Consider the following 27,730-nt stretch of genomic DNA (forward strand, 5'->3'; position numbering starts at 1 on the left):
TGTCCATAATAAAGCGCTTCTCTTCATTCTTAACAACAAGGCAGGTCCTACAGGCCCTAGTTCTGTCGCACCTGAATACTGTTCAGTCGTGTAGTCAGGTGCCACAAAAATGGACTTTGAAAAATTGCAAATGGCTCAGAACAGGGCAGCACGGATGGCCTTTGGATGTACACAGAGAGCATTAATAATATGCATGTCAATCTCTCATGGCTCAAAATGGAGGAGAGATTGACTTTATCACTACTTGTATTTGTGAGAGGTATTGACATGTTGAAAGCACCGAGCTGTCTGTTTAAACTACTGGCACACAGCTCGGACACCCATGCATACTAGAGGTTGACCAATTAATCGGAATGGCCAATTAATTAGGGCCGATTTCAAGTTTTCATAACATCAGTAATCGGCATTTTTGGACACCGATTATGGCCAATTACATTGCACTCCACGAGGAGACTGCTTGGCAGGCTGACTACCTGTTATGCGAGTGCAGCAAGGAGCCAAGGTAAGGTGCTAGCTAGCATTAAACTTATCTTATAAAAAACTATCAATCTTAACATAATCACTAGTTAACTACACATGGTTGATGATATTACTAGGTTAACTAGCTTGTCCTGCGTTGCATATAATTGATGCGGTGCCTGTTAATTTATCATTGCATCACAGCCTACTTCGCCAAACGGGTGATTTAACAAGCGCATTCGTGAAAAAAGCACCATCATTGAACCAATGTGTACCTAACCATAAACATCAACGCCTTTCTTAAAATCAATACACAAGTATATATTTTTAAACCTGCATATTTAGTTCATATTGCCTGCTAACATTAATTTATTTTAACTAGGGAAATTGTGTCACTTCTCTTGCGTTCTGTGCAACAGAGTCAGGGTATATGCAGCAGTTTGGGCCGCCTGGCTCGTTGCAAACTAATTTGCCAGAATTGTACATAATTATGACATAACATTGAAGGTTGTGCAATGTAACAGCAATATTTAGGCGTATGGATGCCACCCGTTAGATAAAATACAGAACGGTTCCATATTTCACTGAAAGAATAAAAAAACGGATAAAAAAATACACCCTATTGAACAGCTGGGACTGTGAAGCAACAATCATAGACACGTAACACATGGATTTTGTGTTGTAGATATGTGGTAGTGGAGTAGAGGCCTGAGGGCACACGCTTAATATGTTGTGAAAACTCTTATGAATGTTTTGTAATATTTTTAAAATGTATAACTGCCTTCATTTTGCTGGACCTCAGAATGGGGATCCATAATAAATACAAATTTGTCTAAATATTCAGAAATAACTTGAAGCTTGATATTGGCATGGTCTAATTTGACTCAACAACCAAAAACACACATATAAGTGTAGATGTCTTAATGTACCAGATAATCAACTGTAATGTTGTTTATCAAAATTAGCTGGTTAATTCAATGATCTTGATTTGTATAACACAAAGATTATGTTGTTAGCCTGAATTTACCGGAGTCAACAGAGTCACTGTTTCCGTCCTCGCTCTCTCCCTCCTCTTTGACAATCACATTGAGTTCCAGTGTTTGACTGCAGTCCCCCAGCTTCACTGACACCATCTCTGGATCCTGTTGTGAGCTTGTATGGGCCGGAACACCACAACCAGAACCCGGTTCAGACATGGTCGGCTAGAGGTGGATCTAAAAGAGGAGACCCAACGAGTTCAGAGGGATTTTCACTAACCTTGATCGTGGGATAGTTCCAAAAATATATATGTAGCTAAAATAGCCAACAACTCATCCCGTCTAACAGGGATTAACACAAACCGGTAGCCAGTTAGTTTAGCAACGGTTGGTCAAGATAATTTAGCTAACTAACTACCTAGCCAACCGCCCTCTAGCTTATTCCTAACTAGACATTTTACTCACAATGCAACGATAGCTGGGTAAATATAAAAAAAGACACTTCAACTCTCACTGAATTTAGTTAGCTAGCTACACAAACGGGTTGGATTGGAGTGTTGTTCTAGCTAGTTTGGATAACAACAAAGCCAGGCCGCGGCAACCACTAACGATTCATGGAATGCGTTAGTTTACAGACTAAATTTACGAGCTCACATTTAAAATGTTAACAGTAGACTACCTGATACTGATTTCCTTAGGCTACTTGTTTGGTTGATGAAATCCAGTAAGAGCGCAAGCAGAATCAATCATCCACCTGCTGACATCAGCGTCTCGTCAGCAACATTAATTAAGTACTTCCGGGTCACGGAATTTCGGAAACTTTCAAAAATAAAAGTCCCCCATGTAATAGTAGAAAACTGTCAATAACCTGTATTTAGTCATGACATAGAAAAAAAAGTGTAGACGCTAGGGATGGGGGAAAAGTGTGACACCCATCAGGTCCCCGAGGACTGGAATTGCCCAGGCCTGGTATATGAAATACATATTGGCTGGTAGAGCAAAAACTATTCTAGGTGCTGCACTAGGGAATACTCAGTAGGGTCTGTAGAATACCATTTCATGGGAGACTAAATTATATGGCGTGTTGCTGGCCTTTTACTCCACTCAATCCGTTGTACAAAACATTAGGAACACCTGATCTTTCCATGACATAGACTGGTGAAATAAATCCAGGTGAAATTTGACACGTGTAACCTTTATTTAACTAGGCAAGTCAGTTAAGAACAAATTCTTAATTTTCAATGACGGCCTACATAACCTGGTGAAATAAATCCAGGCGAAACCTATGAACCCTTATTGATGTCACTCGATAAATCCACTTCAATCATTGTAGATGAAGGGGAGGAGACGGGTTAAAGAAGGAATTTGATGCCTTGAGACAATTGAGACATGGATTGTGTACAGAGCATTCGGAAAGGTATTCAGACCCCTTGACTTTTCCCACATCAATTTACACACTATACCCCATAATGACAAAGCAAAAACAGGTTTCTAGAAAATTTTGCACATTTATTACAACTAATAAACTTAAATAATAAATTTACATAAGTATTCAGACCCTTTACTGAGTACTTTGTTGAAGCATTTTTGGCAGCGATTACAGCCTGGAGTCTTCTTGGGTAAGACGCTACAAGCTTGGCACACCTGTATTTTGGGAGTTTCTCACATTCTTCTCTGCAGATCCTCTCAAGCTCTGTCAGGTTGGATGGGGAGCGTTGCTGCACAGCTATTTTCAGGTCTCTCCAGAGATGGTCGATCGGGTTCAAGTCCGGGCTCTAGCTGGGCTACTCAAGGACATTCAGAGTCTTGTCCCGAAGCCACTCCTGCTTTGTCTTGGCTGTGTGCTTAGGGTCGTTGTCCAGTTGGAAGGTGAACCTTCAACCCCAGGCTGAAGTCCTGAGTGATCTGGAGCAGGTTTTCATTAAGGATCTCTCTATACATTGCTCCGTTCATCTTTCCCTCGATCCTGACTAGTCTCCCAGTCCCTGCCGCTGACAAACACCCCCACAGCATGATGCTGCCACCACCATGCTTCACCGTAGGGATGCTGCCAGGTTTCCTCCAGATGTGACGATTGGCATTCAGGCCAAATAGTTCAATCTTGGTTTCATCAGACCAGAAAATCTTGTTTCTCATGGTCTGAGAGTCCTTTAGGTGCCATTTGGCAAACTCCAAGTGGATTGTCATGTGCCTTTTACTGAGGAGTGGCTTCCGTCTGGCCATTCTACCATAAAGGCCTGATTGGTGGAGTGCAGCAGAGATGGTTGTCAGTTTGGCCCGGATGGCCAGCTCTAGGAAGAGTCTTGGTGGTTCCAAACTTCTTCCATTTAAGAATGATGAGGCCACTGTGTTCTTGGGGACCTTCAATGCTGCAGAAATGTTTTGGTACCCTTCCCCAGATGCATGTCTCAACAGAATCCTGTCTCGGAGCTTTATGGACAATTCCTTCGACCTCATGGCTTGTTTTTTGCTCTCTCATGCACTGTCAACTGTGGGACCTTATATAGACAGGTGTGGGCCTTTCCAAATCATGTCCAATCAATTGAATTTACAACAGGTGGACTCCAAGTTGTAGAAACATCTCAAGGATTAATATGTATGTAAATAAGCTATTTCTGTATTTTTTTTTAATACATTTGCAAAAATGTCTAAAAACCTGTTCTCGCTTTGTCATTATGGGGTATTGTGTGTAGATAAAGAATGGTCCATCACCCAAAGGACATCCAGCCAACTTCACACAACTGTGGGAAGCATTGGATTCAACATGGCTCAGCATCCCTATAGAATGCTTTCGACACCTTGTAGAGTCCATGTCCTGACAAATTGAGGCTGTTCTGAGGGCAAAAGGGGGTGCAACTCAATATTAGGAAGGTGTTCCCAATGTTCTGTACACTCAGTGTACATATGGTGTCATTTCATGGGGCACTGAATAATACAGAGTGTTGCTGGTCTGATTGGTTTTTTTTACATCATTTTAACATTATGCCCTATGCAAAGCTGCAAAAAAGTTTTCCCGCGGACTTTCATTTTGAATACAAATTCTGAAAACCCGAAGTCTTAATGTGGATAGGATACAGCTAGTGTTGCTGCCATGACCCTAATCCTGCTGACTGTGTCTGGATTAATGGAACACTGCAATAAATGTTTGTGAGTGTCATATGAGCTGTAGTAGTTGTGCATCTTTTGGCCATCTGACAGATACATCACTTTTTTAGTCTGTGGCTGAAAATAGGGAGTTTTCCCCCAGTCCCAAGTATGGGAGTTTTCCCCCAGTCCCAAGTATGGGAGTTTTCCCCCAGTCCCAAGTTTGGGAGTTTTCCTCCAGTCCCAAGTATGGGAGTTTTCCCCCAGTCCCAAGTATGGAAGTTTTCCCCAGTCCCAAGTATGGGAGTTTTCCCCCAGTCCCAAGTATGGGAGTTTTCCCCCAGTCCCAAGTATGGGAATTTTTCCCCAGTCCCAAGTATGGGAGTTTTTCCCCAGTCCCAAGTATGGGGGGTTTTCCCCAGTCCCAAGTATGGGAGTTTTCCCCAGTCCCAAGTATGGGAGTTTTCCCCCAGTCCCAAGTATGGGAGTTTTCCCCCAGTCCCAAGTATGGTGGTTTTCCCCCAGTCCCAAGTATGGTGGTTTTCCCCCAGTCCCAAGCATGGGAGTTTTTCCCCAGTCCCAAGTATGGGAGTTTTCCCCCAGTCCCAAGTATGGAAGTTTTTCCCCCAGTCCCAAGTATGGGAGATTTTCCCAGTCCCAAGTATGGGAGTTTTCCCCCAGTCCCAAGTATGGGAGTTTTCCCCCAGTCCCAAGTATGGGAGTTTTCCCCCAGTCCCAAGTATGGGAGTTTTCCCCCAGTCCCAAGTATGTTTTTTTCCCCCCAGTCCCAAGTATGGGAGTTTTCCCCCAGTCCCAAGTATGGGAGTTTTCCCCCAGTCCCAAGTATGGGTAACTGCATAATTGTGCTGTGTTCTTTTTGAAGAATCTCAAATCTATTTTGATTTGTTTAACACTTCTTTGGTTACTATATGATTCCATATGTATTATTTCATAGTTTTGATCTCTTCATTATTACTTTACAATGTAGAAAATAGTAAAAATAAAGAAAAACCCTGGAATGAGTAGGTGTGTCCAAACTTTTGACTGGTACTGTATGTGTGTATATATATTTTTTTTTATTGTTGCCTGTTTTGCATGTTATTTTGGCATTAATACATGTCACATTTCAGTTTGCAAACAATGTAAACTAAATAAATAAAACATTGAGTTAATAAAGCCACATACAAACTTGGTCTCTTTTTTTATTTCTTGAGTGAGGCAGCTCCAAAATGCAGGCGTTTCAGCCTAGCTCAGTGCCTTCTGTGGTGGTGGGACAGCCAGCGGAAAATACGAAGCATAGGGGTTTGGTAATGTTCTCTAGTTGCTCCGTGATTGGCTCAGTTTTCTGTCACTCATGGGGACACTACGTCACCGCAAAATCTACGGGTAGAGCTCGAAAATCAAACTTTATTAAGCGTTGATCTAACTTTATTAAACGAGCACCACTCTTTATACATCACAGACATTCACCAGAGTAGCCTCTTCTCTGGGCAGATGAACGAGTAGAGAAGAGACTGTGCGTAAAGTAGATAATCCCACACAGGCCTGCAGTTTGATGTTATATTATTCCAACAATTAATGTATGGCATCTTTTATTCTTGTGATTTATCATCACCATGATACAATACTGACTTTTCATGAATAAAGACAATCTACCAACATCATCCACCTTCAATGAAGAAGAAGATTACAGTTTGTTAGCATTTATTATTTAATTAATGGATACTTTACAATATTCTAAACAAGGGGTTGGAACCAGTTCATGGAACAGAAAAGAAAACCGGAATTTCAAGGAACAGAACCAGAACTGACAACAAAAGGGATCTATACTGTTCCGGAACAGAACAGTTATTTTAAAAGCATGGGAACTGGTTAATAATGTTATTTTACATTCCAGGCATTTTTTTCCAGTCCCTATGCACTCAGAAATGTATTCCAGTGTCTGCCTGCTGAAACTCTTTGCCAGTGTGTGTGTAGGCTACATTCCCCCTCCCCTCCCACTGAAGCATGCATAGTCTACTGTAGCTACTGACATTACAGGCGTGATTCAGACATTACGGAGAGAGAGGTTTAATTAGAGATCATTAATCAACTATTTCAATGCTAGTTAAGGATACTATAGTTATCACGTTTCACATTGGATTCATTAACTACAAAAAAGGTAAGACGTGTTTTTATTTTAATTCTGGTGCGGCTCTGCACACACAAGCTTGTTAGCTAGCTAGCTGGTCTAGATTTCCAAAACTCTAGGAGGCATTATCTGTACTGTAATAGAACTGAGAGTCATGATTAAGGGATAGTTCTGGTCCAACGTTAGTTAAAGCCATCTCTCTGAAGTTCAAAGATATTCAAAGTTTCACCATAGAAGCCGCTCCTCCGTAGGTATACTTCCGTGGGCCTAATTCAGATAATACACGTCATAACAACAAGATGCCGAGCGCGTCATGGTTCGAACCGGTTCAGAACTTTACTTTGCTGGAATGGAACAAAAAAACAATAACGGTTCTGTTCAGAACGAAACGATTGGAAAATACTTTCAGGTTCAAAACCCTGTTTTAAACACAGGTTCCATCCAGATCATGAAATAACAATAGACTTGATGTCAATACAAACCAGCCCTTCTACTGAGTTTAATCATGTATAAAAAATATCCACAACTGAATTCTACTGGAGTCTATGGACTTATTTTGTATTCAATAGAATAGCCCATAGGGCCCATCGTCAAATGTAGTGCACCACAGAATAGGGCCCATGGACAAATGTAGTGCACTACAGAATAGGGTGCATGGTCAAAAGTAGTGCACTACAGAATAGGGCCCATGGTCAAATGTAGTGCACTACAGAATAGGGTGCATGGTCAAATGTGTGCACTACAGAATAGGGCCCATGGTGAAATGTAGTGCACTACAGAGGGAATTGTGCGCCATTTGGGACATTCAGCCACAGTATATACTATATATAGACGCAGCCCCCAGTATATACTATTTATAGACTCAGCCCCCAGTATATAATATATATAGACTCAGCCCTAGTATATACTATATACAGACTCAGCCCCCAGTATATAATAGATATAGACTCAGCCCCCAGTATATAATATATATAGACTCAGCCCTAGTATATACTATATACAGACTCAGCCCCCAGTATATAATAGATATAGACTCAGCCCCCAGTATATAATATATATAGACTCAGCCCTAGTATATACTATATACAGACTCAGCCCCCAGTATATAATAGATATAGACTCAGCCCCCAGTATATAATATATATAGACTCAGCCCTAGTATATACTATATACAGACTCAGCCCCCAGTATATAATAGATATAGACTCAGCCCCCAGTATATAATATATATATAGACTCAGCCCCCAGTATATACTATATATAGACTCAGCCCTAGTACAGTGGGGCAAAAAAGTATTTAGTCAGCCACCAATTGTGCAAGTTCTCCCACTTAAAAAGATGAGAGAGGCCTGTAATTTTCATCATAGGTACACTTCAACTATGACAGACAAAATGAGAAAAAAAATCCAGAAAATCACATTGTAGGATTTTTTATGAATTTATTTGCAAATTATGGTGGAAAATAAGTATTTGGTCAATAACAAAAGTTTCTCTCAATACTTTGTTATATACCCTTTGTTGGCAATGACAGAGGTCAAACGTTTTCTGTAAGTCTTTACAAGGTTTTCACACACTGTTGCTGGTATTTTGGCCCATTCCTCCATGCAGATGTCCTCTAGAGCAGTGATGTTTTGGGGCTGTTGCTGGGAAACACGGACTTTCAACTCCCTCCAAAGATTTTCTATGGGGTTGAGATCTGGAGACTGGCTAGGCCACTCCAGGAGCTTGAAATGCTTCTTACGAAGCCACTCCTTCGTTGCCCGGGCGTGGGTGTGTGGGATCATTGTCATGCTGAAAGACCCAGCCACGTTTCATCTTCAATGCCCTTGCTGATGGAAGGAGGTTTTCACTCAAAATCTCACGATACATGGCCCCATTCATTCTTTCCTTTACACGGATCAGTCGTCCTGGTCCCTTTGCAGAAAAACAGCCCTAAAGCATGATGTTTCCACCCCCATGCTTCACAGTAGGTGTGGTGTTCTTTGGATGCAACTCAGCATTCTTTGTCCTCCAAACACGACGAGTTGAGTTTTTACCAAAAAGTTATATTTTAGTTTCATCTGACCATATGACATTCTCCCAATCTTCTTCTGGATCATCCAAATGCTCTCTAGCAAACTTCAGACGGGCTTGGACATGTACTGGCTTAAGCAGGGGGACACGTCTGGCACTGCAGGATTTGAGTCCCTGGCGGCGTAGTGTGTTACTGATGGTAGGCTTTGTTACTTTGGTCCCAGCTCTCTGCAGGTCATTCACTAGGTCCCCCCGTGTGGTTCTGGGATTTTTGCTCACCGTTCTTGTGATCATTTTGACCCCACGGGGTGAGATCTTGCGTGGAGCCCCAGATCGAGGGAGATTATCAGTATGTCTTCCATTTCCTAATAATTGCTCCCACAGTTGATTTCTTCAAACCAAGCTGCTTACCCAGATTCAGTCTTCCCAGCCTGGTGCAGGTCTACAATTTTGTTTCTGGTGTCCTTTGACAGCTCTTTGGTCTTGGCCATAGTGGAGTTTGGAGTGTGACTGTTTGCGGTTGTGGACAGGTGTCTTTTATACTGATAACAAGTTCAAACAGGTGCCATTAATACAGGTAACGAGTGGAGGACAGAGGAGCCTCTTAAAGAAGAAGTTACAGGTCTGTGAGAGCCAGAAATCTTGCTTGTTTGTAGGTGACCAAATACTTATTTTCCACCATAATTTGCAAATAAATTCATTAAAAATCCTACAATGTGATAGTCTGTATTTTTTTTTCTCGTTTTGTCTGTCATAGTTGAAGTGTACCTATGATGAAAATTACAGGCCTCTCATCTTTTTAAGTGGGAGAACTTGCACAATTGGTGGCTGACTAAATACTTTTTTGCCCCACTGTATATACTACATATAGACTCAGCCCCAGCATTCAGCTCAAGTCAAATATAGATTATGCTACTGTGAACTGTTTTACATTTAAATGTTAGTCGTGTACATGAGCATAAGTACCTTTAAAGGGACATTTCAAAAAACATTCGACTACATATTCATCATCTCCAGCACCACCCCAAAATCAACATATGTGAAAATTATAAAAAAAGATAAAGGAAGATATTTTTGTAACCGGTGTCGTGGTAACCGATGTAGTGTATGTGGACACCTGCTCGTCAACATCTCATTACAAAATCATGGTCAAATGTAGTGCACTATATCCAGGTCGTATAATTCCATCCAGGTCGGGAGGAGGTCAGGAGGAGGAGTCAACCAATGAATTATAGTCCTGAGCTAACGTTCCATAACTGCAGGTAGCAGTAAATCACCAACTTTGGCTTTGTACCTCTTCAGTCTGTACACACTGCAGTACATTAGGTGGTGGTATCCTGTTCAGACTGTACACACTGCAGTACATTAGGTGGTATCCTGTTCAGACTGTACACACTGCAGCACATTAGGTGGTATCCTGTTCAGACTGTACACACTGCAGCACATTAGGTGGTGGTATCCTGTTCAGACTGTACACACTGCAGTACATTAGGTGGTATCCTGTTCAGACTGTACACACTGCAGTACATTAGGTGGTATCCTGTTCAGACTGTACACACTGCAGCACATTAGGTGGTATCCTGTTCAGACTGTACACACTGCAGCACATTAGGTGGTATCCTGTTCAGACTGTACACACTGCAGCACATTAGGTGGTATCCTGTTCAGACTGTACACACTGCAGCACATTAGGTGGTATCCTGTTCAGACTGTACACACTGCAGTACATTAGGTGGTATCCTGTTCAGTCTGTACACAGTGCAGCACATTAGGTGGTGGTATCCTGTTCAGACTGTACACACTGCAGCACATTAGGTGGTATCCTGTTCAGAAGTAATTCATAAAATAAATGATGCTTGGGTCAAGGCCAGGAACACAGGCTTAGGCCCGGACAGGCAACCTGGTTTACAATGAGACATGTATTGTTAATGTAAACCAATCAGGCTTTAGGCCTGGGCATAGCACTATTACAGCAACCACTATAGTTGTTAATGATCTTGTCTCGATCTCATCTAAATACAGACGATGCTATTAGGTTACGGAATTACCCCGACTGCTGACCTGGCTGTGACAAGGCTACAGTCAGGTTTTACAGTTGTGCAGGAAAGCCCTTACTGATTTAAAACTCAAATGGTGCTGCCCATGACCATGCTGTCACAGAATATGCAATTGCAAGGATAGGTGTGAATTTCAATACCTACCGAGTTCGCTTATGTATCCTCACTTCACCTTTATTTCACGTCATTCTCCTCTCCCTCAACTTCTTTCTTTTCTCCCTCCTTCTCCTCCTCCTCCTCCTCCTCCTCCTCTTCCTTGACAATCACATTGAAAGCACAGGCAGGCTCCCCTCCAATATGTATTTTCTCATGACTTTTAAGACTTCTTAGCTGAGTGAAACCCCCCCCACAATGAGAGCAGTGGTAAAGCTTCTCGCCTGTATGTACCCTCTGATGTTTCTTAAGGTTTCCTGGCTGACTGAAACTCTTACCGCAAAGAGAGCAGTGGTAAGGCTTTTCCCCTGTATGTATTCTCTGATGTTTCTTAAGGTTTCCTGGCTGACTGAAACTCTTACCGCAAAGAGAGCAGTGGTAAGGCTTCTCCCCTGTATGTATTCTCTGGTGTTCCTTAAGGCTTCCTGAATAATTAAAGCTCTTCTCACATTGGGTGCAGTGGTAAGGCTTCTTTCCACTATGTACTTTGCCATGTCTCTTAAGGTTTACCTTCTCACTGAAACCCCTCCCACATTGTGAGCAGTGATAAGGCTTCTCTCCAGTGTGTACTCTTTGATGATTCTTTAGATTACTTGAGGAACGGAAACTCTTGCCACACTGATGGCATGGGTAACGACCACGACCAGATAGTCTTGATGTAACTGGGTCACCTACACTACTATTGTCCTCCTCTTCCTCAACTTCTCGCTTTTCCTCCTCTTTGATTTCCCTCTCACTCCCCTCCTCTTTGACAATCACATTTAAAGCACAGACAGGCTTCCCTCCATTGTGTATTCTCTGATGGCTTTTAAGACGTAGTAGCTGAGTGAATCCCTCCCCACACTCAGAGCAGTGGTAAGGCTTTTCTCCTGTGTGTACTTTTTGATGATTCTGTAGATTACTTGAGGAACGGAAACTCTTTCCACATTGATGGCAGGGGTAAAGACTACAACCAGGTAATGGTGATGTATCTGGGTCAACTATACCACTATTGTCCTCCTCAACTTCTCGCTTTTCCTCCTCTTTGATTTCCCTCTCAACCTCCTCCTCTTTGACAATCACCTTTATAGCACAGACAGGCTTCCCTCCAATGTGTATCCTCTGATGACTTTTAAGACGCCTGAGCTGAGTGAATCCCTCCCCACACTGAGAACAGTGGTACGGCTTCTCTCCACTGTGTGATCTCTGATGACTCTTTAGGTCTCCTGCGAAACGAAAATTCTTTCCACACTGTGAGCAGTGGTAAGGTTTCTCCCCTGTATGAATTCTCTGATGTTTCTTAAGGCTTCCTGGCTGACTGAAATACTTCCTACAAAGAGTGCAGTGGTAAGGTTTCTCCCCTGTATGTACTCTTTGATGTTCCTTAAGGCTTCCAGAATGATTGAAGCTCTTCCCACATAGGGTGCAGTGGTAAGGCTTCTCTCCACTATGTACTCTCTCGTGTCTCTTAAGGTTTACTTTCTCACTGAAACTCTTCTCACATGCAGAGCAGTGAAAAGGTTTTTCTCCAGTGTGTACTCTTTGATGATTCTTTAGAATAGTTGAGGAACTGAAACTCTTCTCACATTGAGGACACGAGTAACTCCCATGCCCAGGTAGTCTTGATGCTGTGGAACTGGACTTGTTGACGGTGTCTGGGTTGGGGATCTCCCCTGTAAGAATATGAACATATATATGGTCAGAAACTGGCAAAGAAACAAAGGCTTTAAGCTTACCAACGCAGGATTCAACATTAATTTGGATTAGAGTATTGAGACAGAGTATTGAGATAAATACTTTGCAAGGGGCTTGTTGCATAGCATCACACATAGATAATGTCATTGTGAAATTACAATGCATTGCCAAATGGTCAGTGGACACTCGCCTTCCCTCTTACACATACAGAAGCCTGAGGGGTATAATACAAAGCAGAATCAATGAGTTAGCCAGCTAACTTGCCTAAATATTCAGAAATATATATATTGTTTGAAAGATTAACTTGAAATTGGCATGGTCTAATTGACTTAACAACCAAAAACATATCTAAGTTTACATTTCTTAATGAACCAGAAAATCAATAGCTATTTTGGGTTGTTCAACTCTCTGAACCAAAGAGGATTTTAGCCTGAATTTACCTGAGTCAACAGAGTCCTTGTCCTCCTCTCGCTCCCCCTCATTGATTTCTCTCTCCTCCTCCTCCTCTTTGACAATCACATTGAGTTCCACTGTTTGACTGCAGTCCCCCAGCTTCACTGACAGCAACTCTGGACCCCGCTGTGAGCTTCTCTGGGCTGGAACACCACAACCAGAACCTGGTTCAGACATGGTAGGCTGGATAGATCTAAAAGAGGAGACCCAACGAGTTCAAGGTGATTTTCACAAACCTATGTCGTGGTATAGCTCCAGAAAAGACAGCAAAAATGTATGTAAGCTAGCTGACCACACATCCCGTCCAGCAGGAAACCTTTTTCCATAAAATAAATATAGGATTGACGACAACAGTCAGTCAGATAAGGCCATAAGTGAAGAAAAACACTGGCTGTTGAGTACAAACATTCAGTTCAAATTCATTACTAATATATGATACACTCAGTGATTGAAATTAACACCCCATCCTCAGGAGCCTATTCAAACATTCGCCTATAGGCTATAAGAAACACAAGCATTTTCTTGTGATAGAATTAGGGGCAATTGCAAGGTAACAGAGTGATGTAGATGCAGAGTTGTCACTTTAAAATGTATGAAAAACCAATGAATGCAAAGTTAAACAAACCATACAACTCCATGGAGCACAAGGACTAATTTGAACATATGTATTCTTATTCCATTCCTTTACTTAGATTTTAGATGTGTGTGTGTATTGGGTAGTTGTTATGGATTAATTGTTAGATTACTTGTTAGATATTACTGCACTGTCGGAACTGCAAGCACAAGCATTTCGCTACACTTGCATTAACATTTGCTAACCATGTGCATGTGACCAATAACATTTGATTTGATCCATCTCGCTCCGTTGAATACAGGCGGTTGGTGTCAACAACCCAAATATTCAAAAAATGATTACAATAATGAGATGTATCAACCAATTCAAAGAAAGGATAGGGGGAAGCTAGACAGCCAACCGTGCGTGGACAACTACTCCCATTATTAGGGCGGAGAGACATGCATCTTGTCCGTATATCCATGACGGGACTCTTATTCTGAAGGATTCCAAAAGATCCTTGACCCGGAAGTACTTCCTTATTCTTGCCTGTTTCACAACTGTATTTTATTATTTTGATGGAATTTTGCTTCTGATGTCGCTACAAGTTGTGTCGATATTCCTTCTTAATTTGCTTGAAAAAGTGTTACGCCTTGATCACACCGACAGTATCATTGTATTTTGGTACACCAGAAGTACATTCATTCATTTCCAATGGGACAATGTGCTTGCTTTACAGCATTGCTTTGCATAGCCAGTGCATTCTTTGAATCGATCTAACGTATGCATAAAAGTGTATTCCTGGATCAATGTAGGTGTGTTCGAAGCATTGGGATTCGACGTTTGAATAAACTGGTAGCTGGTGTTGTGCCAAAAATCTCCCCCCTGCCAGAATCCCCCCCTTCACGTGAACGCGCACGCACTCAAATCTTCATTGCTGCGATTTGCTTCCTTGTTGAGATTTCTGATCACGTTCACTCCCTCTCTGTTTAATATAAGACACATACATTAATTATTAATTTCGGTTGCATATCCTGACGCGAAGTTTGTTCTATATAAAGTATTTTGGTGGCTCATGTTGACCAGTAGTGTTTGCCACAGGAAGTATTTGACTCTAGACACAAAATTAAGGAAATTATAAGGGGGGGGGTTCAGCAAGGCTATTTTCTTTTCGGCAGGCAAGAAAATGTAGAATTGCGTGCGTGCGCGTTCACGCATTAGGGGGGGGGTGATTTTCGGCACAACACCTGTTAACGTTAGTTTAGCAACGGTTAGTCCTGCTAGTTATGCTAGCTGGTTACCTAAATAGCTAAACCAAACATCTGTTTTATTTATTTAACTAGGCAAATCAGTTAACAACAAATTCTTATCTGCAATGACGGCCTACCAAAAGGCCTGTGGCTAAACAAGGAGCAGCCGGTTAGCTAATTCCTCGCAACAGTCATTTTACGCACGATGACACGACAGCTGGCTACCTATGAAATAAAAGTTACACTTCAACCGTGGACCCTGAAATAAATGTAGCATGTTAGCTAGCTAGCTACACAAACGGGTTGGACGGGAGATGTGTTGCTAGCTAGCTAACGGCTGGCTAGCTAGGATAACAACAAAGCCAGGCCGCGGCAATAACTTCCGTTTCATCATTGAATGCGTTGGTTTACAGACCGTGCTACAAGCATCGTTAAAACTAATAATAATAATTAGCAATAGGTTACCTGGAACTGATTTCCTGTAGCTAATTGTTTGGCTGAAAATAACTTTAGGAAATGGTGAGGTCTCGTAAAGGAAGCGGGAAAAACGTATCCACTTTCCGAGTGAGTTTGGATTATGAGATGCCGCAGGAAATTTTCGTGAGCGTCGTATCAGCGTAGTCATTGTGCATTTTTTACTGGCCTGTGATGGAAAGAAGTCAGGCAAAACAAACGAAAATAGATATTTCAACCAAAACAAGAGAGCTATCATTATATTTCTATCAGCAGTGTGATGTTATATTATTACAACAGTGTATAGCATCTGTTATCCTTTATTATCATGTTACTATCAAATCCATTGTATGGATCACACATGGTTAGCAGATGTTAATGCCAGTGTAGCGAAATGCTTGGCTTCTAGTTCCGACAGTGCAGTAATATCTAACAAGCAATCTAACAATTCCACAACAACTACCCAATACACACAAATCTAAAGGGATGGAATAAGAATATGTACATATAAATATATGGATGAGCAATGACCGAGAGGCATAGGCAAGATGCAATAGATTGTATAAAATACAGTATATACATATGAGATGAGCAATGTAAGATATGTAAACATTAAAGTGGCATTATTTAAAGTGACTATACTGACATTATTAAAGACAATCTACCAACAAAATACAGGATTTCGCGACATTCTTTCTGATTTCTACTTCCGAAAATGTTTGATATTGTGGAAGCTTTTCGGAAATTCTGAGAAACATTTTGCAATGTTTTTTTTCTCACGTTAATTTCATATAAAGCAATAAAAAGTCATATGTGATCAGTTTTATGAAGATTTTAAGCAGAATACATAATACAAAAACAATTAGAAACATTTAAAGTGCTCAAGTTTTCCTGAACAAACAGCTCTTTTTCTGAACAAAGAAAGGGATGGAAGCTCAGAGTTCCAACATAACAAAATGCCGCCATAATCTGTAGGTACTAAAAAAGATCAAACTAGGACAAAAGAAACACCTGGGGTTCAATCTGCAATTAAGACATATATTAAGACATATATCTCAAGTTCATCTTCCATGAAAACAGTTAGAGTCAAAGTGCTTTTTTGAAAACAAACACAGCTCATTTTCTGAACATAATGAGGTGGGGGGGTGACCAAGGGCCAGGCTCATCTAGGCCTATATCTCAATGTAATCATATTATTATTTGACCCTGCTGGTCATCTGTGAACATTTGAACATCTTGGCCATGTTCTGTTACAATCTCCACCCGGCACAGCCAGAAGAGGACTAGCCACCCCTCATAGTCTGGTTCCTCTCTAGGTTTCTTCCTAGGTTCTGGCCTTTCTAGGGAGTTTTTCCTAGCCACCGTGCTACACCTGCATTGCTTGCTGTTTGGTGTTTTAGGCTGGGATTCTGTACAGCACTTTATGGTATCAGCTGATGTAAGAAGGGCTCTTTAAATACATTTGATTGATTGATTGATCCTCCTCCATATCAATTGCTCCACTGCAGAGTTGTTGGTTGTGGTACATGAAGACCAAGGCTCGTAGGTTGTTGTTAGAGGTTGATCGCCTACGGCTGGGCAACACAAGTTTGTAGACACTGTTGCTTCTCTCAGCATCAGCTGAATTTGAGACTGCATCTTTGTAGCGTTTGGTCAGAGTGCTCAGCACAGGAAGTCTCTCTTGAAGACCATTCCAGAAGCTTTCCAAATCCACCACCCCATCTCACTGTGGCTCTCAGTGCTGCTGGTCCTACATTGGTGGTACCTTACTGAAATAAGCATCATTCTGTAGTTATTTGTTTGCTACAATATTCATCTGCAAGTCCTCTCAATAGTGAAAGATCTTTGTCGTCACGGGGCGTCTGCTCTGGAAGATGTGGAGAAGCTGCAGGATGACTTTGCACTTGTCTGCCATGATGTTCAGCTGAATCTGCAGCAACTGAACCAGCTCGTGTAGCAGCTCGTGGTCTTGTAGCATCTCGTGTTCTTGTAGCAGCTCGTGGTCTTGTAGGTCTTGTAGCATCTCGTGGAGTTTCTCTACAGACTGCGGTGCACTTTGGCCACACGTCTGTGAATGGCATGGAAAAAAAGAGGAACATAGGAAATATGAAATGACATCACGGCATAATTACAATGATATGACAATGACTTAAGCAATTGTAGAATGCATGTAGATTTAAATCATACCTGTATTTCCATCTCTATTTATTTAACCTTTATTTAACGAGGATAGTCAGTTTAGAACGAATTCTTATTCACAATGACGGCCTACCAAAAGGCAAAAGGCCTCCTGCGGGGACGGGAGCTGTGATTAAAAATAAAAATAAATTAAATTAAAATATAGGACAAAACACACATCATGACAATAGAGACAACACGACACAAAGAGAGATCTAAGACAACAACACAGCATGGCAGCAACACATGACAACACAGCATGGTAGCAACACATGACAACACAGCATGGCAGCAACACATGACAACACAGCAATGCAGCAACACATGACAACACAGCATGGCAGCAACACATGACAACACAGCATGGCAGCAACACATGACAACACAGCATGGCAGCAACACAGCATGGCTGCAACACATGACAACACAGCATGGACCCATTGTAGAGGCCATACTGCTCTGAGTGGTACTGCACTGCTGAGAATCATGAGTTCCAGCGTGTTGCACATGGATTGGGAGCCATAGTCGCTCTCTTCCGTCCTGCCAGTTTGTTGGCGAGGAAGGTAAGGTATCTTCTTTTGCGTGCCCGTCTGGTAAAACATCTGCGAAAAAACTTAGCATGAATGTGTTCAGCTGATTAAAAGGTTTGTGGAAAGCACTCCCTATCAGATTCATGATGTGAGTCACTTATCCACTCACACATTCCACTCACACACACCTCTCCTCTCCTTCAGCCTTGGGGCTTGCTATCAACACAAGATGCACCTCCCATTCCCACTCACATTCTCTCTCACACAAACCAAATAGATTCAAAGCTGATCAAGGCTTTCAATTTGAGCATCGATTTTTGTTGTCTTCAAAATACTTGATTGTGAATTTTTTCTGAAAGGAAAAAGGGAGATGAAGAACAGAAAACGTAAAAATAGAGTATTGTGGATGATATGCACTTTTAAAACGGTATTACCATTTCTTTTTAAATGCAGAAAGACTGTGCTTTCGTCATACATATTAAGTTAAATACGGCAAAGCTGACAAATTGCACTCAGCGCTTTGAGCAGCGCTCTCCATAGACAGACTTGGGAGAGTAGAGTGCCGACCACCCTAATTGACTGTTGATTGTCGATGTTCTCTTGTGTTCCAGCACAACGTTGCATGGAGTGAAAAACAATTTCCCAACCACTTTCGTATAAAACATTTGGAAAGTGTTTAGTACGGTCTTTTAGCTGTTATTTTTGTTGGAAAATGAGATTGAGTTGGATGATTTTGTGAATGATCGCATTTTTCTCTCATGCCATGTCGTCAAAACTCAACAACGCGAGCCACTATGGGCAATAGGCCACGTGCTTTTATTGAAACAAAAGACAGGCTAGTTCTTTAACACCATATGCTCTAAAATTCATTCACTGTACATCATTCACAACACCGTAGGCTACTTCAAAATAACACTGTACATAACTCAAAGATCTAAGACTTGAAGAATTAGATATGTTTTAATTCACGTTGAGAAATGTGAAAGGAGGGTGAGAACAAATGTAAAATACTGTCATTATGGCTGCATTTACACAGGCAGCCCAAATGAGTTTATTTTTCTCCATTCATTGGTCTTTTTACCAATCACATGACATTTTTTCCCATCAGATCTTGGCTGCCTGTGTAAACTCAGCCTACATTGATTCAGTTTTGGTCTAACTTTATTAAACGAGCACCACTCTTTATTCTTCACAAACATTCTCCGGTGTAGCCTCTTCTCTGGGCAGATGAACGAGTAGAGAAGAGACTGTGCGTAAAGTAGATAATCCCACACAGGCCTGCAGTATGATGTTATATTATTCCAACAATTATTGTACGGCATCTTTTATTCTTGTGATTTATCATCACCATGATACAATACTGACTTTTCACGAATAAAGACAATCTACCAACATCATCCAACTTCAATGAAGAAGAAGATTACAGTTTGTTAGCATTTATTATTTAATTAATGGATACTTAACAACATTCTAAACCAGGGGTTGGAACCAGTTCAGGGAACAGAAAAGAAAACCGGAATTTCAAGGAACAGAACCAGAACTGACAACAAAAGGGATCTATACTGTTCCGGAACAGAACAATATTCTAAATAACACCGGTTCCATCCAGATCATGACATAACAATAGACTTGATGTCAATACAAACCAGCCCTTCTACTGAGTTGAAACATGTATAAAAAATATCCACAACTGAATTCTACTGGAGTCTATGGATTTATTTTGTATTCAATGGAATAGCCCATAGGGCCCATGGACAAATGTTGTGCACTATAGAATAGGGCCCATCGTCAAATGTAGTGCACCACAGAATAGGGCCCAAGGTCAAATGCAGTGCACTACAGAATAGGGCCCATGGTCAAATGTAGTGCACAACAGAGGGAATAGGGCACCATTTGGGACATGCCTTTTGGGACACTCAGCCCCAGTATATACTATATATAGACTCTTCCCCAGTATATACTATATATAGACTCAGCCCCCAGTATATACTATATACAGACTCTGCCCCAGTGTATACTATATACAGACTCAGCCCAGTATACAGGCCTATATAGACTCAGCCCCAGTATACAGGCCTATTTGTGAACTTCCAATACAGTCATAGAAGTAAAAGAAGATGAAGATAGTCCTAAATGGTGCTGCCCATGACCATGTTGTCACAAAAGACACAATTGCAAGGTTAGGTGTGAATTTCAATACCTATAGAGTTGCTTATGATCCTCACTTCACCTTTATTTCACATCACTCTCCTCTCCCTCAACTTCTTTCTCTTCTTGGACAATCACATTGAAAGCACAGGCAGGCTTCCCTCCAATGGATATTCTCTCATGACTTTTTAGACTTCTTAGCTGAGTGAATCCCTCTCCACACTGAGAGCAGTGGTAAGGCTTCTCTCCACTGTGTGATCTCTGATGATTCTTTAGGTCTCCAGCAAAACGAAAATTATTTCCGCACAGTGAGCAGTGGTAAGGTTTCTCCCCTGTATGAATTCTCTGGTGATTTGTAAGGCTTCCTGAATGATTGAAGCTCTTCCCACATGTGGTACAGTGGTAAGGCTTCTCTCCACTATGTACTAGTTCGTGTCTCTTAAGGTTTACTTTCTCACTGAAACTCCTCCCACATTGGGAGCAGAGGAAAGGTTTCTCTCCAGTGTGTACTCTTTGATGATTCTTAAGATTACTTGAGGTACTGAAACTCTTTCCACATTGAGGACAGATGTAACGATCAGGCAGTCTTGATGTATCTGGGTCAACTACACCCCTATTGTCCTCCTCTTCAACTTCTCTCATTTCCATCTCATCAATTGTCTTCTCATCCTTCTCCTCTTTGACAATCACATTGAAAGTAGAGGCAGGCGTCTCTCCAATATGTATTTTCTGATGACTTTTAAGACTTTTTAGTTCAGGGAATCCCTCACCACACTGAGAGCAGTGGTAAGGCTTCTCTCCACAGTGTGCTCTCTGATGATTCTTTAGGTTTCCAGCGAAACCAAAACTATTTCCGCACAGAAAGCAACGGTAAGGCTTCTCCCCTGTATGTATTCTCTGATGTTTCTTAAGATTTCCTGGCTGACTAAAACTCTTCTGACAAAGAGAGCAGTGATAAGGCTTCTCCCCTGTATGTACTCTTTGATGTTCCTTAAGACTTCCAGAACGATTGAAGCTTTTCCCACACTGGGTGCAGTGGTAAGGCTTCTCCCCACTATGCACCTTCTCATGTCCCGTGAGGTTGAATTTTTCCCGGAAACTCTTCCCACATGTGGCACAGTGAAATGGTTTCTCTGGAGTGTGTACTCTTTGATGATTCTTTAGATTACCTGAGGAACGGAAACTCTTCCCACACTGATGGCAGGGGAATCGACCACGAGCAGATAGTCTTGATGTATCTGGGTCAACTACACTACTAGTTTCCTGCTCTTCCTTAACTTCTCTCTTTACCTTCTGAACATCGATATCCTTTTCATCCTCCTCCTCTTTGACAATCACATTGAAAGTACTGGCAGGCTTCTCTCCACTGTGGGATCTCTGATGAGTCTTCAGGTCTCCTGCTCGACTGAAACACTTTCCACATTGAGGACTGGGGTAACTCCCACAACCAGGTAGTATTGATGCTGTGGAACTGGGTTCGTTGACTGAGTCTGGGATTGGGCTCTCTGCTGTAAGAATATGAACAGATATAGGGTAAGAAAGACAGAGGAACAAAGTATTTTAGCTTAATGCAGGATTCAACATTAATTAGGATTAACAGTGTATTGAAAGAAATACTTTTGCAAGGGGCTTGTTGCATTGCACATAGATAATGCCGCCATTGTCAAATTACAATGCATTGCGCAATGGTCGGTAGCCATCTTTTGGGGGCACTCGCTTTCCCTCTTATAAGCCATCAGACTGCTGAGGGTTATACTACAAAGCAGAATCAATGAGTTTGCCAGCTAACTTGCCTAAATATTCTGAATTAACATTTTATTCAACAACCATAAACATATATTTACATTTCTTAATGAACCAGAAAATCAATAGCTATTTTGGGTTGTTCAACTCTCTGAACCAAAGAGGTTGTTAGCCTGAATTTACCTGAGTCAACAGAGTCCCTGTCCTCCTCTCTCTCTTCCTCCTCCCCCTCATTGATTTCTCTCCCCTCTCCCTCCTCCTTGACAATCACATTGAGTTCCACTGTTTGACTGCAGTCCCCCAGCGTCACTGACACCAACTCTGGACCCCGCTGTGAGCTTCTCTGGGCTGGAACACCACAACCGGAACCCGGTTCAAACATGGTAGGCTGGATAGATGTAAAAGAGGAGACCCAACGAGTTCAAGGTGATTTTCACAAACCTATGTCGTGGTATAGCTCCAGAAAACAAAAATGTATCTAAGCTAGCTGACAACACATCCCGTCCAGCAGGAAACCTTTTTCCATAAAATAAATATAGGATTGACGACAACAGTCAGTCAGATAAGGCCATAAGTGAAGAAAAACACTGGCTGTTGAGTACAAGCATATTCAGTTCAAATTCATTACTAATATATGATACACTCAGTGATTGAAATTAACACCCCATCCTCAGGAGCCTATTCAAACATTCGCCTATAGGCTATTAGGCAAGACAAGCATTTTCTTGTGTTAGAATTAGGGGCAATTCCAAGGTAACAGAGTGATGTAGACACAGAGTTGTCACTTTAAAATGTATGAAAAACCAATGAATGCAAAGTTAAACAAACCATACAACTCCATGGAGCACAAGGACTATTTTGAACAATTTCCAACAGAAAATTCTACAAAGTTTGGGAACAACGACAGCACCAAACAGCAAAAACGGTCAATCTGCACTGTTTTCGTATAATTTTCAGTGGAAATTGTTAAAAGTAGTTTAGAATTGTTTTTTTGTGTGTGTATTTTACCTCCTTTTCCTCGCCAATTTCGAGATATCCAATTGCGATTCAATTACGAAAAAAGAGACGCTCCTGTGGGTGTAAACTCATTGGACTTGGAAACTAGAAGTGTTCCTGGGTAGAATGGACACTGCAGCACAACGTACATAATTGTGTAAGGTGCAATAAATTATAGGAGTACACACATTGTTGACCATTTAGACTTGAAAAAATGTACAAATAAATAATATTTTATATAAATATTTTAATTATTCTTTGTATGATAACTAGTATAAAATATATTGATAATTGTGGACAATAATTAATAGGACTACACACAGAACACATTGTTGACCCTTTAGTCTGGAAAAAATAAACAAATAAACAAAGAAATCACATAATATCTTATAGAAATACTTTTATTTACAATATATACACAGAGAGGAAGAGGAAGAGAGAGGACCAACTCGGCTGCAAATCTGTCTCCCTCCAGCAGGTGGCGTTTTCTCGTTTTGCCCACCAAGCAGAGAGTTTTGTATGGAGGTCAATGAGAGTGTCAATTTTGGTAAACAAAAAAAGTCATGGCTTATTTTCTACACAAGGTTTACTTGATCGAAAAGAAGTTGCGTCATCCTTAAGTGGTTACGAGTGTACTGATATAAGTAGGACACGTGACATGCGTGACACACAACTTTTAGAAAAAACATTGTCTCGAGATGGCCATGCATGTTCACGGCATGACGCTAGGGCTCTCCAGAGGGTGGTGTGGTCTGCACAACGCATCATCGTGGGGGCAAACTACCAGCCCTCCAGGACACCTCCCACACCCGATGTCACAGGAAGGCCAAAAAGATAATCAAGGACAACAACCACCCAAGCCACTGCCTGTTCACCCCGCTACCATCCAGAAGGCGAGGTCAGTACAGGTGCATCAAAGTTGGGACCGAGAGACTAAAAAATTGCTTTTATCTCAAGGCCATCAGTCTATTAAACATCACTAACACAGAGAGGCTGCTACCTACATACAGACTTTACCATATCTTTATATGCATATATTCTAATTCCATTTCTTTACTTAGATTTTAGATTTGTGTGTATTGGGTAGTTGTTATGGAATTGTTAGATTACTTGTTAGATATTACTGGAATGGCGGAACTGCAAGCACAAGCATTTCGCTACACTTGCATTAACATTTGCTAACCATGTGTATGTGACCAATAACATTTGATTTGATCCATCTCGCTCCGTTGAATACAGGCGGTTGGCGTCAACAACCCTCATCAAATATTCAAAAAAGGATTACAATAATGAGATGTATCAACCAATTCAAAGAAAGGATAGGGGGAAGCTAGACAGCCCACCGTGCAGCTTTGTGGACAACTACTCCCATTATTAGGGCGGAAAGACATGCATCTTGTCAGTATATCCATGACGGGACTCTTATTCTGAAGGATTCCAAAAGATCCTTGACCCGGAAGTACTTCCTTATTCTTGCCTGTTTCACAACTGCATTTTATTATTTTGATGGAATTTTGTTTCTTATGTCGCTACAAGTTATGTCGATATTCCTTCTTAATTTGCTTGAAAAAGTGTTACACCTTGATCACACCGACAGTATCATTGTATTTTGGTACACCAGAAGTACATTCATTCATTTCCATAGGGACACTGTTCTTGCTTTACAGCACAGGTGTCAAACTCATTCCACGGAGGGCCGAGTGTCTGCGGGTTTTCGCTCCTCCCTTGTACTTGATTGATGAATTAACATCACTAATTAGTTAGGAACTCCCCACACCTGGTTGTCTAGGGCTTAATTGAAAGGAAAACCCAAAAACCTGCAGACACTAGGCCCTCCATGGAATGAGTTTGACACCCCTGCTTTACAGCATTGCTTTGCATAGGCAGTGCATTCGTTGAATTGATATACATAAAAGTGTATGCCTGGACGGCTTGGCAGAAATGGTAGCTGAAGGCTGAACTGTTGCTGCGCACCATTTTGCGCAATATCACTGTAGGTGTGTTCGAAGCATTGGGATTCGACGTTTGCATAAACTGGTAGCTGGTGTTGTGCCGAAAATGTCCCCCCTGCCAGAACCCCCCCCTTCGCGTGAACGCGGACGCACTCAATTCTTCATTGCTGCGATTTGCTTCCTTGTTGAGATTTCTGATCACGTTTACTCCCTCTCTGTTTAATATAACACACATACAATAATTATTAATTCCGGTTGCATATCCTGACGCGAAGTTTGTTCTATATAAAGTATTTTGGTGGCTCATGTTGACCAGTAGTGTTTGCCACTGGAAGTATTTGACTCTAGACACAAAATTAAGGAAATTAGAAGGGGGGGTTTCGGCAAGGCTAATTTCTTTTCGGCAGGCAAGAAAATGTAAAATTGCGTGCGTGCGCGTGCGTTCACGCATTAGGGGGGGCTGAATTCTGGCAGGGGGGTGATTTTCGGCACAACACCTGTAAACGTTAGTTTAGCAACGGTTAGTCCTGCTAGTTATGCTAGCTGGTTACCTAAATAGCTAAACCAAACATCTGTTTTATTTAACTAGGCAAATCAGTTAACAAATTCTTATCTGCAATGACGGCCTACCAAAAGGCCTGTGGCTAAACAATGAGCAGCCGGTTAGCTAATTCCTCGCAACAGTCATTTTACGCACGATGACACGACAGCTGGCTAACTATGAAATAAAAGTTACACTTCAACCGTGACCCTAAAATAAAGTTAGCATGTTAGTTAGCTAGCTACACAAACGGGTTGGACGGGAGATGTGTTGCTAGCTAGCTAACGGCTGGCTAGCTAGGATAACAACAAAGCCAGGCCGCGGCAATAACTTCCGTTTCATCATTGAATGCGTTGGTTTACAGACCGTGCTACAAGCATCATTAAAACAAATAATAATAATTAGCAATAGGTTACCTGGAACTGATTTCCTGTAGCTAATTGTTTGGCTGAAAATAACTTTAGGAAATGGTGAGGTCTCGTAAAGGAAGCGGGGAAAAACGTATCCACTTTCCCGAGTGAGTTTGGTCTGGATTATGAGATGCTGCAGGAAATGTTCGTGAGTGTCGTATCAGCGTAGTCATTGTGCATGTTTTACCGGCCTTTGTTTTGCCTGACTTCTTTCCGTCAAACGAAAATAGATTTCTCAACCAAAACAAGACAGCTATCATTACATTATATTTCTATCAGCAGTGTGATGTTATATTATTACAACAGTGTATAGCATCTGTTATCCTTTATCATCATGTTACTATCAAATCCATTGTATGGGTCACACGTGGTTAGCAGATGTTAATGCCAGTGTAGCGAAATGCTTGGCTTCTAGTTCCGACAGTGCAGTAATATCTAACAAGTCATCTAACAATTCCACAAATCTAAAGGGATGGAATAAGAATATTTACATATAAATATATGGATGACCGAGAGGCATAGGCAAGATGCAATAGATAGTATAAAATACAGTATATACATATATGAGATGAGTAATGTAAGATATGTAAACATTAAAGTGGCATTATTTGAAGTATTTAAAGTGACTATACTGACATCAATAAAGACAATCTACCAACATAATACAGGATTTCGCGACATTCTTTTTGATACATTTTGTGATATTTTTTTCTCACGTTAATTTCATATAAAGCAATAAAAAGTCATATGTGATCAGTTTTGAAGATTTTAAGCAGAATACATAATACAAAAACAATTAGAAACATTTAAAGTACTCAAACTTTCCTGAACAAACAGCTCTTTTTCTGAACAAAGAAAGGGGTGGAAGCTCAGAGTTCCAACATAACAAAATGCCGCCATAATGTGTAGGTACTAAACAATATTAAACTAGGACAAAAGAAACACCTGGGGTCGAATCTGCAATTAAGACATATTATATCTCAAGTTCATCTTCCATGAAAACAGTTAGAGACAAAGTGCTTTTTTGAAAACAAACACAGCTCATTTTCTGAACATCATGAGAGGTAGGGGGGGGGGGGGGGGTGACTAAGTGCCAGGCTCATCTAGGCCTATATCTCAATGTAATCATATTATTATTTGACCCTGCTGGTCATCTATGAACATTTGAACATCTTGGCCATGTTCTGTTATAATCTCCATCCGGCACAGCCAGAAGAGGACAGGCCACCCCTCATAGCCTGGTTCCTCTCTAGGTTTCTTCCTATGTTCTGGCCTTTCTAGGGAGTTTATCCTAGCCACCATGCTTCTACACCTGCATTGCTTGCTGTTTGGGGTTTTAGGCTGGGATTCTGTACAGCACTTTGTGGTATCAGCTGATGTAAGAAGGGCTCTTTAAATACATTTGATTGATTGATTGATCCTCCTCCATATCAATTGCTCCACTGCGGAGTCGTTGGTTGTGGTACATGAAGACCAAGGCTCGTAGGTTGTTGTTAGAGGTTGATCGCCTACGGCTGGGCAACACAAGCTTGTAGACACTGTTGCTTCGCTCAGCATCAGCCAAGTTTGAGACTGCATGTTTGTAGCGTTTGGCCAGGGTGCTCAGCACAGGAAGTCTCTCTTGAAGGCCATCCCAGAAGATATCCAAATTGACAACCCCATCTCACTGTGGCTCTCAGTGCTGCTGGCCCTACATTGGTCAAGAAGGCATCTAGTTCATCTCGTGGTACCTTACTGAAGCCTGGAAGAGCCTTGTAGCTGGACACTCTCAACCATAAACACAATGTGACGTTGATCAAACACCCTAACTTCTTGGAGGACCTCCATGGCAGGCTGTCCATCTCACATGTACTTTGTACGTTTTTCCCCTCTGCATTGCTGTATGCCTCTTCAACAGTGCTCAACATATTTTGTTTTCACAGCAAAGGGCAAGTTGTCAACTGGGTTAAAGTAGTGCAAACAAGCCTCATTCTGT

The 27,730-nt window shown here is 41.4% G+C and overlaps 2 protein-coding genes and 1 long non-coding RNA gene across 4 annotated transcripts; all 3 read right to left on the bottom strand.

Moving 5' to 3' along the window:
• Positions 1-827: 827 nt before the first annotated feature.
• LOC129848874 (uncharacterized) lies at positions 828-2,219 on the bottom strand. Its single transcript, XR_008758579.1, has 2 exons — positions 2,116-2,219; positions 828-1,673 (listed from the first exon to the last, which is right to left on the bottom strand). It is a non-coding gene; the product is annotated as an uncharacterized LOC129848874 (long non-coding RNA).
• Positions 2,220-6,207: 3,988 nt separating this feature from the next.
• Positions 6,208-15,399, bottom strand: LOC129848870 (zinc finger protein ZFP2-like). The gene is made up of 3 exons (XM_055915964.1): positions 15,270-15,399; positions 12,989-13,184; positions 6,208-12,526 (listed from the first exon to the last, which is right to left on the bottom strand). Exons 2-3 carry the CDS (start codon positions 13,176-13,178, stop codon positions 10,896-10,898), a joined length of 1,821 nt encoding a protein of 606 aa, XP_055771939.1. The 5' UTR covers positions 13,179-13,184; positions 15,270-15,399; the 3' UTR covers positions 6,208-10,895.
• Positions 15,400-18,758: 3,359 nt separating this feature from the next.
• Positions 18,759-26,829, bottom strand: LOC129848871 (zinc finger protein ZFP2-like). Of its 2 annotated transcripts, none has more exons than XM_055915965.1 (3): positions 25,762-26,829; positions 22,040-22,244; positions 18,759-21,621 (listed from the first exon to the last, which is right to left on the bottom strand). In XM_055915965.1, the coding sequence occupies exons 2-3, from the start codon at positions 22,236-22,238 to the stop codon at positions 20,198-20,200; spliced, it is 1,623 nt and encodes a 540-aa protein (XP_055771940.1). In that variant the 5' UTR covers positions 22,239-22,244; positions 25,762-26,829; the 3' UTR covers positions 18,759-20,197. The 2 variants fall into 2 exon arrangements, with proteins under 2 accessions (XP_055771940.1, XP_055771941.1); XM_055915966.1 differs by having other exon boundaries at positions 22,040-22,985.
• Positions 26,830-27,730: the final 901 nt, after the last annotated feature.

This window comes from Salvelinus fontinalis, unplaced genomic scaffold (genome assembly GCF_029448725.1).
Source record: "Salvelinus fontinalis isolate EN_2023a unplaced genomic scaffold, ASM2944872v1 scaffold_1248, whole genome shotgun sequence".
Classification (NCBI taxonomy): domain Eukaryota; kingdom Metazoa; phylum Chordata; class Actinopteri; order Salmoniformes; family Salmonidae; genus Salvelinus; species Salvelinus fontinalis.

Coding starts and splice junctions, on each gene's coding strand:
- LOC129848871 (XM_055915965.1), bottom strand. CDS start 22,238: ATGTTTGAACCGGGTTCCGGTTGTGGTGTTCCAGCCCAGAGAAGCTCA. Junction 21,622..22,039: donor CAGGGACTCTGTTGACTCAG/GTAAATTCAGGC, acceptor ATATTCTTACAG/CAGAGAGCCCAATCCCAGAC.
- LOC129848870 (XM_055915964.1), bottom strand. CDS start 13,178: ATGTCTGAACCAGGTTCTGGTTGTGGTGTTCCAGCCCAGAGAAGCTCA. Junction 12,527..12,988: donor CAAGGACTCTGTTGACTCAG/GTAAATTCAGGC, acceptor ATATTCTTACAG/GGGAGATCCCCAACCCAGAC.